Source organism: Manis pentadactyla, chromosome 6 (assembly GCF_030020395.1).
Source record: "Manis pentadactyla isolate mManPen7 chromosome 6, mManPen7.hap1, whole genome shotgun sequence".
NCBI lineage: Eukaryota > Metazoa > Chordata > Mammalia > Pholidota > Manidae > Manis > Manis pentadactyla.
The window spans coordinates 109,797,427-109,810,313 of record NC_080024.1 but is presented as its reverse complement, the minus strand read 5'-3'; the positions used below and the strand labels follow the sequence as shown (position 1 = coordinate 109,810,313).

The following is a 12,887-nucleotide window of genomic DNA, read 5'->3' as shown; positions in this document are numbered from 1 at the left end:
TCCACATTTGAAGAATAGAGAGATTGGTGCATCTAGATGCTAGCAAACAAGAGGAAGGGTAGAGAAAGCTGAGTAGAGGTGGGTGCGGGCCATGTCTTGGAGTCTGTGGAAAAGAGTTTGGCTTGTATCCTGAGTGTAATGGAAGCCTACTGAAGAGTGTGCACAGTGATATCTGAATTTTAAATGATCATTCTGGCTATTGCTACTTTATGGAGGATGTACTTTGGAGATAAGCAGGGGAGAGATGGGGATTAGTTAGGAGGTACTGGCAGTAGTTCAAGTAAAAGATGATGGTAGATGAGACTGGGATTACTGATAGTAGTAGAAATGGTGCAGCTCATTCTAAAATTCATTTGGAACCACAAAAGACTCTGAATAGCCAAAGCAATCCTGAGAAGGAAGAATAAAGCTGGGGGGACTATGCTACTGAACTTCAAGCCCTTCTACAAAGCCACAGTATTCAAGACAATTTGGTACTGGCACAAGAACAGAACATTAGACTAGAGAGCCCAGATATAAACCCAAGCATATATGGTCAGTTAATATACAATAAAGGAGCCATGGACATACAATGGGGAAATGACAGCCTCTTCAACAACTGGTGTTGGCAAAACTGGAAAGCTACACCCAAGAAAATGAAACTGGATTATTGTTTAACCCCACACACAAAAGTAAACTTGAAATGGATCAAAGACCTGAATGTAAGTCATGAAACCATAAACTCTTAGAAGACAACATAGGCAAAAGTCTCCTGAATATAAGCATGAGCAACTTCTTGCTGAACGCATCTCCTTGAGCAAGGGAAATAAAAGCAAAAATGAACACATGGAAATACATCAAACTAAAAAGTTTCTGTACGGCAAAGGACACCATCAACAGAACAAAAAGGCATCCTACAGTATGGGAGAATATATTTGTAAATTACATATCTGACAAGGGGTTAACATCCAAAGTATATAAAGAACTCACATGCCTCAACACCCAAAAAGCAAATAACCCTATTAAAAAATGGGCAGAGGATATGAAGAGACAGTTCTCCAAAGAAGAAATTCAGATGGCCAACAGACACATGAAAAGATGGCTCCACATCACTAATCAGGGAAATGCAAATTAAAACCACAATGAGATATCACCTCACACCAGTAAGGATGACCAACATCAAAAAGACTAAGAACAACAAATGCTGGCCAGGATGCAGAGAAAGAGGAACCCTCCTACACTGCTGGTGGGAATCTAAGCTAGTTCAACCATTGTGGAAAGCAATATGGAGGTTCCTCAAAAAACTAAAAATAGAAATACCATTTGACTCGGGAATCCCACTGCTTGGAATTTACCTAAAGAATACAACTTCTTAAACTCAGAAAGCCAAATGCACCCCTATGTTTATAGCAGCACTATTTATAGTAGCCAAGATATGGAAGCAAGCTAAGTGTCCATCAGTAGATGAATGAATAAAGAAGATGTGGTACATATACACAATGGAATACTATTCAGCCATAAGAAAGAAACAAATCCTACCATTTGCAACAACATGGATGGAGCTGGAGGATATTATGCTCAGTGAATTAATCCACGTGGAGAAAGACAAGTGCCAAATGATTCCCCCATTTGTGGAGTATAACAATGAAGCAAAACTGAAGGAACAAAATAGCAGCAGACTCACAGACTCCAAGAAGGGAATAGTGGTTACCAAATGGGAGGGGTGTGGGAGGGCGGGTCGGGAGGGAGGGAGATGGGGATTGAGGGGTATTATCTTTAGTACACATGGTGTGGGGGGGGTCATGGGGAAAACAGTGTAGCACAGAGAAGACAAACAGTGAATCTGTGGCATCTTACTACACTGATGGACAGTGACTGCATTGGGGTATGGGTGGGGACTTGATAATACTGGTAAATGTGGTAACCACATTGTTTTTTCATGTGAAACCTTCATAAGAGTGTATATCAATAATACCTTAATAAAAAATTTAAATAATAAACAAAAAAAGAAATGGTGCAGCTCAGATTCAGAGAATATTTGGGAGGCAAATTGTCAGAGTTTGTCTTGAATTGGATGTAGGATAAGAGAAAAGAGGGGAATTAATGATTGACCTATAAGTTGGGTGACTGAAGTGGGGTGATTTAAAAATCATTCTCACTAAAGTGGTCTAGGAACAAAAGACCAGGGTGTGAGGTAGGTCGTCCGTGTGAATACTGAATTGTCAAGAGTGACAGTGTGTCTAGTGGTAGAAATGGGAAGGTGATCCAGGTACTGAAGTTGTGGTGAATGAAGGAGAAATGACTGAGTGTATAAAGGTCATAGTCAAAAGGAGGGAAAAGGTAGTAAAATCCAGTTACATGTGTTTTAAAGGATCTGGAGTCTCTGAAAGAGAATGGGAGATAGAATTTAAGATCCATCAAAATATCGTGTTTCTAAGTCCAATCAAAATTTGATGGGGTCTTAGTCTAGGGTGATAGCAGAGGGGATGAAGAGATATGGCCTCATTGGAAAAATACTTAGAAGGTTAAATTTGACCAGATTTGATGATACTTTGGAAGTGAGAATTGAGGGGAGGTGGAAGCCAAAAATAGCCTCTGGGTTTCTGACTTGTGTGACTGGATAAATTGTGATAGGAGAACAAGATAGGGACCTGCTGATAGAAGGCCCATGTATGTTAAGGAAGATGACTTGGGCAATGGAATTGAGGAGAATGTGAGGTTTTGTAGGGGAGATGTCTTGTGAGAAGTTGGATACAAGTATCTGGGGAAAAAATATGGCTGTGGGGGAAGGAATGAGAGAGAAAGAATATGATTCACCATATTTTCCACCTCCTTAAAGTAAATGTGACTTCTGGTTCAACACAATGATCTGAGTTCACACATTTTCTCCCTTGTACTTTAGACACAAGTAAAATGAAATAAAGGAATATAATTGGAAGTAAACTTTAACAAAGAAAGAAAAGGATGAATTATAATTGGAGAAATCTCTAAAAGGAAAGATGGAGAAACTTGCCTTGCTATTTAGAACACACATTGAAAGAATATTTTCTTTCACACAATAATTTTCATCTTTCATTCTTTCATCACAATAATTTGCAAAAAAGAGGGGATTATGGTAGGATTAGGAGTGACCTTCCCAACTAAACCCCCCAATAGTCTCCAGGCTCAACTTTGGCTTTTGTGGAATTTAGGAGTGAAAAATAGAACTGAAAATAGCAAGACTGTTTGAAGACTTGTCTATAACAGCTGCATAATTTGATACCCTAGCCCCTCCCTAATTCTTTAGAAAAAGCTCCAAATAATCTAGGGGGAAAGAATGGAGAATTCCGTCTATGAAATCAAAGGAATTAACCAGAAAGGACTAGGGCCCTTGCTGTGTTGTTGGTACTCCAGCCAAGGGCTGCTCATACAGGTTTTGCGGAGGAGGGAGGTATCTCCATCCTAATAACCAGACATACAAGAAAAATAGAATAAGTTCATTGAAAGAAAGAACAAGGTAAAACAGCAGATCAACTGACCATGGAGGAAATCTTTAAGAAAACTGATTGTTGTATTTTAAAGGAATTTAAGAAAACATTTTATATATGTATTATGGAAGTCAGAGCAAGAAAGTATTTGCAAATTTAAAATTTAAATTATAAATTAAGAGGGGCTGAAAATAATATTGGAATGTCATTGAATAGAGAGCAAACAGGCAGATGGAAAGTATAACAGGAAATAGATATTCCAGAAAAGAATAAAAATAAGAAGGAAGAAATTATCAAAGGAGTAACAGAAGAAAATTTCCCAATGCTGAGAAACAAAATAAGTCCTTAGATTGAAAGAGTCTACAGAATGCTGAGCAAAATGGATGGAAAAAGTCTACATCTAGACACATTCTCATAAAATTTTACAACTGCCAAGTTAAAGAATATTCCAAAAGATTTCAGAAAGAACAGAGTTCATGTACAGGGAGTAAGAATCACACTGCCATCAGATTCTTACAAGTGTCACTGAACCAACACTTTAAAAAGTGGTCAGTAGGAAAATTCAGACCTGACAAATTATTGCTCAAGAATGTGAATGTAAAAACATTTTTAGACAGCAAGCACTCAAAGTTTACTTCTCACACACTATTATTTAAAAGTGTAATAGAAGATCAAAAAAGCAAAATAGGGCAGAAAAGCAAGAAAGAGGATAAACATGGAAATGATCAAAAGAAATGATAGCTTTAACCAGGAGTTAAGTACAGTTGTAAGATGATAATTACACAAGAGGCTGTTCTGTGTTCTTTTATTTGGTGGTTAGTCAGGTGCGGCCACAGAGGAGACACAGAAGAGACTCAGGAGACAGAGTTCATTATTCTTACAGGTCTCAGAGAAGGGGTCGCTGCATGCCACGCAGTTACAGGAGAAGCACAAGTTGTGGTCAAGGGACAAAAGACAGGAACAAAGGAAAGTTTGGGCCAGGGCCTTCAAAGGGGTTGTGGCAGGGCAGAGCTAACAGCTTAATAATTCCCATGGGCTTAGATACTACAGTATCTAGTTGCCTGGTACGGAGCCCTGGGATGATTAAGTCAGAGGTATTTTCCTTCCTGGGGTGCATTGGCTGATAGGGGAGGTTTGGCTCTGGATGGTCAGCTTGCATATCAAAGGCATACTTCAGATAGCTCCAAGAATTGACTAGCCCAGTGATGAAAAGTCTTTCCCCAGCTGGAAGAGTTCTTACAAGATGTTGAAACATTGTAATATACAGAAAATTAAAAATATAAGTAATATAGAGGCATAGGACACAACTAGTTTGACTGAAGCAACAAATGAGGGCTCTGAGAAGCATATCTCTGAGAAGAGAGTGAGTTCTGTGGGACATCAAGCATATAACTGAGAGGCAGAGTAATTTTTCAAGACTTACTATAAGCTTGTGGTTCACAAAAAAAAATTTACAAGAAAATTCCAAGCATAAAAATTGCAACAAAAAACGAAAGTGAGCTTGTATGTGGATTCTAAAAAATGAACAAACACAAAAGTAATGAAGACTCATAAACACAGAGAACAGACTCGTGGTTGCCATGGGGGTTGTGGAAATGAGTGAAATAGGTGCAGAGAAAAAAAATTAGAGTATCTGATGTCTTGATCTGGGCAGTGGTTTACATGAGTGTATACTCATGTCAGAATTCATCAGGCTATACAGTAAGATTTGTGCATTTTATTGTCTACCTCAATATTAAAATTAAGCAACAGAAGTTCAACAAGAAAGTATTAGTCCATAAAGGAATTAAATGTAGCAGTTGATTTGCTATATTTCCATATTTTTACATATACACAGAAGTGGAGCAAATAGCATAATGAATTACTGTATACCTACTACCAGATTCAGCAGTTGTCAGATTATGCCACATTTGTTTCATCTGTCCTATTTTTTTTTCATTTTCTTTCTTTGATGGAAGTATTCAAGAGCAAGTTACAGATAGCAAATCATTTTTACCCCTGCATTCTTCAGTATCAGTATCTAAAAATGTATACACATTTACTTTTTAAATCATAATGCCATTTTAACACCTGCAAAATTAACAATAATGTCTTGGTATAATCTTAACATTCAGCTCATTATCAGGTTTCTTCAGATATTTCAAAATGTGTTTTTATTGTTGATTTTTCAAACTGATCCAAACAAGATTCTTGAATCTGGTTATTGTGTCTCTGGGTTCTCCTTAAATCCAGAGTGACCCCTCCTGTTTTTCTTCACATCATTTGACATATTGAAGAAATGGTATCAGTTTTCCAATAAAATATCCTACTTTCAGGATTTGATTGTTTACTTCCTTGAGGTATCATTTAACTTGTACCTCTATCCGTCTGTATTTACAGTACTTTGAAGCTTATTTTAAAAGTTTGATTTGATTCAGGTTGAATATTTTTTGGCAGGAAAACCTAACAAATAATGATGTGTGAAATGTAGCATGGCTTTCAATATTTTATGGAAAAGTTCATTTTATCTTGAAATTAGGAATAGTTTCCTTTGATAATATGATATTAGACAAAGAAATCCTATCATATTGTCTGTTGTACAGTGAAAACTATTCATGGGGTCATGTTAAGATAACTGCTGTTTAGAAGGAACAAAACAGTAGTAGACTCATAGACACTGAGAAGTGACTAGTGGTTACCAAGGAGAAGGGTGAGGGGGTTAAAGAGGCACAGTAATTCACAATCACATATATAAGTTGGTCACAGGGATGTATTACAGCATGGAGAATATAATCAATGATTCTGTAACATCTTTCTACATTGATAGATAGTAACCACATTAGAGCAGGTGAGGATTTAATAATATTGGTAACTGTTGAACCACTGTGTTGTACATTTGAAACCAATATAAGATGTATATCAATGATACTTAAATTAAAAAAAAATCCCCCTCCAAAAGTCATATAACATCAGAACCAAATACTTAACAGCCTGAAATAGATGTATACTCGTATGTGAAATGTCAGTTACATTATCATTTTCAACAAATTAGCATTGATTTAAAGTTAAAAAAAGAAAAAAGATAACTGCCATTTACTGTTTTTCACCTTTTAGAATCCAAGTAGAGTAAGACAAGATTTCGTTGTGCACAGTCAACAGAATGTAGTTATCAAGTTTGTCAACATAAAAGTTAGGAGAACTTGGAGGGGGAAAGTGGGAAAGGTGCCAACAACCGAGGGAATTAAGAATGTGGATAAAAATTAGAAGTATATTTAAGATTGCAAAAGAACCAAATTGGAGTATTAGAGTAATATGATTGTTAGAAATATGGGAGAGAGGCTTAGTATAAATGAACTTAATCTTTTTTCATATAAAAGAGTTCGTAGATAATGTCTAAAGATGTTCTTACTGCTACTGGTAAATTAGTCATTAAAAAAAAATTCTTGTAGAGGCAACCACCAGAGAAACTGAAGAACAGACTTTTACAGTAGTTGTGTCTGGGGAGTGGAATTGGGAGTGGAAAGAGGGGAAAGGAATGTTGCTTTTCATTATAAACTCTTTCGGACTAGTTGTTGTGTATGTACATTCATTAAAGAAAGTAATAACTTTCTTATCCCTTAGTTTTAATTTCTACCCTAAAATGTGGTTTCATTGAGTGAACTTAACATATCCTTAGTTTTCTTTAGGTGACTATATATAGAATTTGTTTTTGGAGCTCTCATCATCATTTTCTTGAGACAGTTTGTTACTTTGTGGCATTCTTTTACAACATGGAAATTTAGATAATAATTATATTAAATTATTTCAAAAAGTATGATAATAACAGGTCAAATACATAAAAGAATTAAGCATAGATCAGAAGATTTCTTTGTATTTAAATGGTGACTTGCTGGAAGAAATAGTATGAAAATTATATGCCCTTAAAGATTTGAAATGCTTACCTTTTCAGTTGTTGCCATTTGTCTCTCTCTTCTTGGCCTCCCTGAATCATGTGCAGAGCCATTCTCTAAAGTTTTTAATATAATTATTATTTAAATTTCCATGTTGTAAAAGAATGCCACAAAGTAAAAAACTGTCTCAAGAAAATGATGATGAGAGCTCCAAAAATAAATTCTATATATAGTCACCTAAAGAAAAGTTCTCTAACAATAATAAACTTCAGGACAGTGGTGAGACTGCTTCCCAGAAGAGTTGACTGTTTTAAATTGCCAGGTGGTTAGTAACTCTCCAACTAGAAATTGATCCATTGTACATAATCAATATGGACAACTATAGAATTTCCAGAAGTTTCAAAAGATTACTTTTCCTGAGCTGGATAGCTCCCACACATCATTGGAAAATCAAATTTCATAGCTAACCATTCTTGAAAGAATGCAGAATTTGAAGAGTACTTAAGGCAGGAAATGAAGGTCAAAATCAGCATTGCCTAAGAAAAGTCTTGTGTGATGTTCTCTTTGGATATAATCCTAATTAAAAAGAGAAGATAGATGAAAATTTTGTAACAATGCCATGGAAGAATATTACATAGAAAGCATTTATTTCATGCTTATTGGTTAAAACCAGTGTATTGAGATTTAAATTACAAATATTTTTGGCCTAAGTTTGTTAAATGCACAAAACTCCAAAAAAGATATTTTTTTTAGTGTAATGAGATCTCTGGTAATGAGCCCTGTAGTTTCTTTAAAGTTGTGGTAGATGTTGAGTTTAGCTCTTTTAACTATTGAACTCAGTTTTTTACCTTTTCATCTCTGATTACCAATTTTCATTCATTATAGAACCTGGCAGAAGAATATATTATGTATATTTGTATAATACAAGTATTCTAAGTATTATTTGCATTTCAATTTAAAAGATTATTTATAGAATGTGGTTGTTAGAGCAGTAGACATGAAATCAAATCCTAGATTTGGCTCTAATCCTAGATTATATGATAATGGACAAATCACTTAATTTATCTGGATGTATTTCATCTTTTATGAACAAAGGAGTAAGATTTGATCATTTATTTAATCCATGATTCTGTCACACAGTCTGTCATTAAAGTTCATACATGTTAAAAGATTTTATGAAGAGCATGCACAACCTTGTTATCCTCAGTTCTTACTATGGAAAACATGAGATGCTTTTTCCTTCTCCTTAAATTTATAAAACATAGGAATTTATCAATTTGGTTTAACTTTTCAAACTTTTAATCTGAGGAAAAAGAAAAATTCCATATTAGACCTAATAAATGCTAAACAAAAATACAGCATAATTTAGCTTTTTAAAGTATAATGCTCACAAAAGGAAATCCAGAGGGCTCTGTTCCAGTTATTATTGCTGCTAAATAACCTACCCCAAAACTTTGTGGTTTAAAACAATAATAATCATTTAATCAGTCATGAACCTGCATTTCATGTAGCATTTTTTGAGGGGGTAGCTCCCCTTGTGCTCCATATAGCATCAGCTGGAATAGCCCAATGACAGGCTGACTAAACATTTTCTCAGCTCTCTTCTTATAACCAAACACCTTGAAAAAGTTTTCTCTAGTTATTCTTGGTATCTCTAGTTCTCTTCTGCCATTTTCCCTTATTACAATTATTTTTTAATAGTACATTTTGAAATAATTTCAAATATGGAGAAAATTTGTGAGAAAGGTAAAAAGACTCATGTATCCTCTCACCCAGATTCCCCCATTATTAACATTTTATTGAATTTGCTGTATTATCAGGACACTGCTCCCTCTCTCCCTTCACACATACACACACAAACATGCATGACCATTCATCTTGTTTTTAACCTTTAGAAAGCAAGCTTTACACACTATGTCCCATCATTACTAAATATCCCAACAAGGACATTCTCCTATATAATTAGCAAACAAATCGGGAAGCCAGCATTGATTCAACACTGCCACCCAATCCAGAAACACCATTCATATTTCACCAAGTTTCTCAACAGTATCTCTTGTTCCTTTTGTGTCCAGGCTCCCATCCAGAAAAAATTAAGTATTTAGTTGTCATGTCTCTTCAGACTCATTCATTCTGGAACAGTCCCTTAGTCCTTCACTGGACTGTTTTAATGAGTGCAGACCTTACATTATGTAGGGTGACCCTAACCTTGATTCACCTGATGTTGACTGGTAACTGTACTTATGTCACACATTGTTGACAGAAAATCACTGAAATGAAGTTGTGCATTACATCAAGTGACACACAACATCAACTTGTTCTATCACTGGCAACCTTGATCTCCTGGTCACATTTGGAGTCTGACAGATTTTTCCACATTAAAGTCACCATTAAACCTTTTGTAATTGATTTGTATTTTGTACAGAATTTTTCAAGAATAAATTACTATGTTCCTCATCAAACCTCCATGAACCAGCTTTAGCATCCGTTGATGATTCCCATCTGAATGAAACCTCTCTGATGGTTGCCAAATGCTGATTTTCCATTTCCTTCATTCCTTCTACCTTTATCAGTTGTCACTCTAGTGAAAGCAAGAGCTTCAGCTTTTCCATGTATTTATTTATTTATAATATATGGACTCATCAATTCCTATTCTATTTACAGGGTGGTAGTCTGTTACTATCATTATTTATTTTAATGTTAAAATTATTGATTTGGCCAGTGGGAGCCTCTGCAGGTTTTTTTCAATGTGTCCCATCATTCATCAAGCACTATTTTACTTTCCGGTACTGAAGAGGTTTCAGGGTCATTCTGTACTTTGCTTGACCCAGCCCTGGAATCAGTCTTTTCTCCAAGTAGCTCTGTTTCCTCTTAGCAAAGGATAGATACTTAGGAAACAAGATCTGAGCACTTACTGTGCTTGATGCCCCTGGGTTATCATCACTTCTAGGCCCTTTCAGCAAAGAAAGCTTGGAAATATCTACATACAGTGTTAGCAGTTACATAGTTTTAATATGCTGGAGCTTTGATTGCAGAGCAGAAACTAACAATATTACTTGATGTTATAATCAGTGAGAAAAATAAACTTTTCTTCTCTTTTCTCCTCTTCCCCCAGGTATGTGCAATCCTCGAAACTATAGTGACACACCTCCAACTTCAAAGAGCACGGTGGAGGAGCTTCACGAGCCAATCCCTTCTCTCTTCCGAGCACTCACAGAAGGAGACACTCAGTTGAACTGGAACATCGTTTCCTTCCCTGTTGCAGAAGAACTCTCACATCATGAGAATCTGGTTTCATTTTTAGAAACTGTAAACCAGCCACACCACCAAAATGTGTCTGTTCCCAGCAATAATGTTCACGCACCTTACTCCAATGACAAAGGTAACTTGTTCCATCCTGCCTCATTTCTATTTTGTCTCTGAAACCTTTGTTAAGCTTACATTGCAGAGGAACTTTTTAGTTTTGAGTTTGTATAGTCTTAAGCAAAGTCTGGATTTTTGTAACTCCAATCCCTAGGTAGGTAAGGAGGATCACAACTCTGTCATACTCTCAGTGATAGAGGTGATATTGGAAGATAAACTGGTCCTAATTTTGATATTTATTTGCACTAGGCTTTATTTGTTCTTTTCATAAGATAGCAACAGTGCTGCTTACCTACTATAGTATTACTTACTGTCAAGGTGTCCTAGGAAGTCAGGTTTTTATAAGAGCATTGGTACCACAAATGATGCCAAGGTCATCAGCTAAATTTCTTTATGAGCAATTTGGTATTATGGACATCTAATTTCCAGGTATAAACTAACCCCAGCCAGGTCTCTAAATGAGTATTGTTGGTCAGAAAGGGGAACTAAATGAGAGACTGACTTGTACAACTTTGAAAAACATTTTATTTATTTATTTTTATGAATTTGGTTTTGTTTATTCATTTGTTTTATTTTTTAGATTCCACATAGTGAAACCATATGGTATTTATCTTTGTCTGACTTATATCACTTAGCATAGTACCCTCTAGGTCCATCCATATTATTGCAAATGGCAAGATTTCCTTCTTTTTTTACAGTTGAGTAGTATTCCATTGCATGTGTATATATCTATATCTGTCATCTGTCATCTATCCATCTACATAGTTATCTACCTACCACATCTTCTTCATCCATTCACCCATTGATGAACACTTAGGTTTCTATATCTAGGCTATTGTAAATAATGGTGCAGTGAACATAGGGCGCATATATTTTCAAATTAGTGTTTTTGTTTCCTTCAGCTACATATCCAGAAGTAGATACTGTATCATATAGTAGTTCTATTTTTAATTTTTTGAGAAACTTCCATATTGGTTTCCATAGTGGCTACAACTATTTTTACCTTCCCACCAACAGTGCACAAGGGTTCCCTTTTATCCATATCTTCATGAACAATTGTTATTTCTTTTAGAATTATTTGTTCTAGTTCTGTGAAAAAATACAATTTTGGTCGGATTACACTGAATCTGTATATTGCTTTGGGTAGTATGGCTATTTTCACAATATTAATTCTTCCAAACTATGAACACAGAAAATCTTTCCATTTATTTGTGTTGTCTTCAATTTCTTTCATAAATGTCTTATAGTTTTCAGTGTATAAGCCTTTTTACCTCCGTGATTAAATTTATTCCTAAGTATCTTATTATTTTTGATACAATTGTAAGTAAGATTGTTTTCTTGAAAAACATTTTAAAGAACATTTATGAATGAGGATGAGTCATTCCTTAATCTTACAATGTAAAAGCCTTGTAACTTTTATAAAGTCTTCAATATTTTCAAATAAAAGACTTCATACAATTTTACTGTGGAAGAATAAGGCAGTTGTGAAAACTGCAGTTATTTCCTAGAATATGGATAAATTATGCACAGATAGTATAATTTGTACTTTCTTATTTGGCATTTTGTTGTGTCGCCCTTTACAATCCTACTATCTGAACTGGTATGAACTTTGGATGTCAATAGTAAGAATAAAACAGCTTTTTTTAATGATACTCAAGAATAAGAATTCTTATTTCCTTTCAGGTTAAAGTACTCAGAATACAAATTCTAGATTTTGGAAAATGTCAGAAATATATAAAATGTGTCTTTATAATATATTTTGCTACCATTTACCCATTACAAAAATGTAAATAACATAATGACATTAAACAATAATTAATAAATTTTGCTCAAATATTACTTAAATTCATGCAATAATTAGCAGGAAATTAATTCCTGGAAACACCATCTGTCCTTCAAGGCAGAGCCAGAGTTTCTCCTCTGTGACACCTTCCCTGGATGCCTCTTCTCCTAATCCTCTCATTTGTGATTCAGTTTGTTGTCTGTTTCTAATTTATAGGTTTACCATTTCCTACTTAGTTCCTTGGATTTTCTGGTTACTCTTTGAGTCCCTAGTGGCTATTCCATAGTAAGTGTTCAATAAATGTTTGAATAAATAAACAAAGTGAATTTTGTAGGTGCCATTCACTTGGAGATTCAGTGCTCCCCCATCCTGCTCTGCCAGTTCCCCTAGTCCGCCTGGTCTAGTGCTGCGCCAGCCTCCTTGATT

At 35.3% G+C, this 12,887-nt stretch overlaps 1 protein-coding gene across 1 annotated transcript in view; it reads left to right on the top strand.

The window, feature by feature from the left end:
- The window catches only part of TWSG1 (twisted gastrulation BMP signaling modulator 1), a 76,216-nt gene that overhangs the window by 59,479 nt on the left and 3,850 nt on the right, over positions 1-12,887 (top strand). Inside the window, exon 4 of the mRNA XM_036880701.2 lies at positions 10,431-10,697. Coding sequence (XP_036736596.1) covers positions 10,431-10,697 — 267 coding nt within the window. The remainder of the gene's footprint in view (positions 1-10,430; positions 10,698-12,887) is intronic.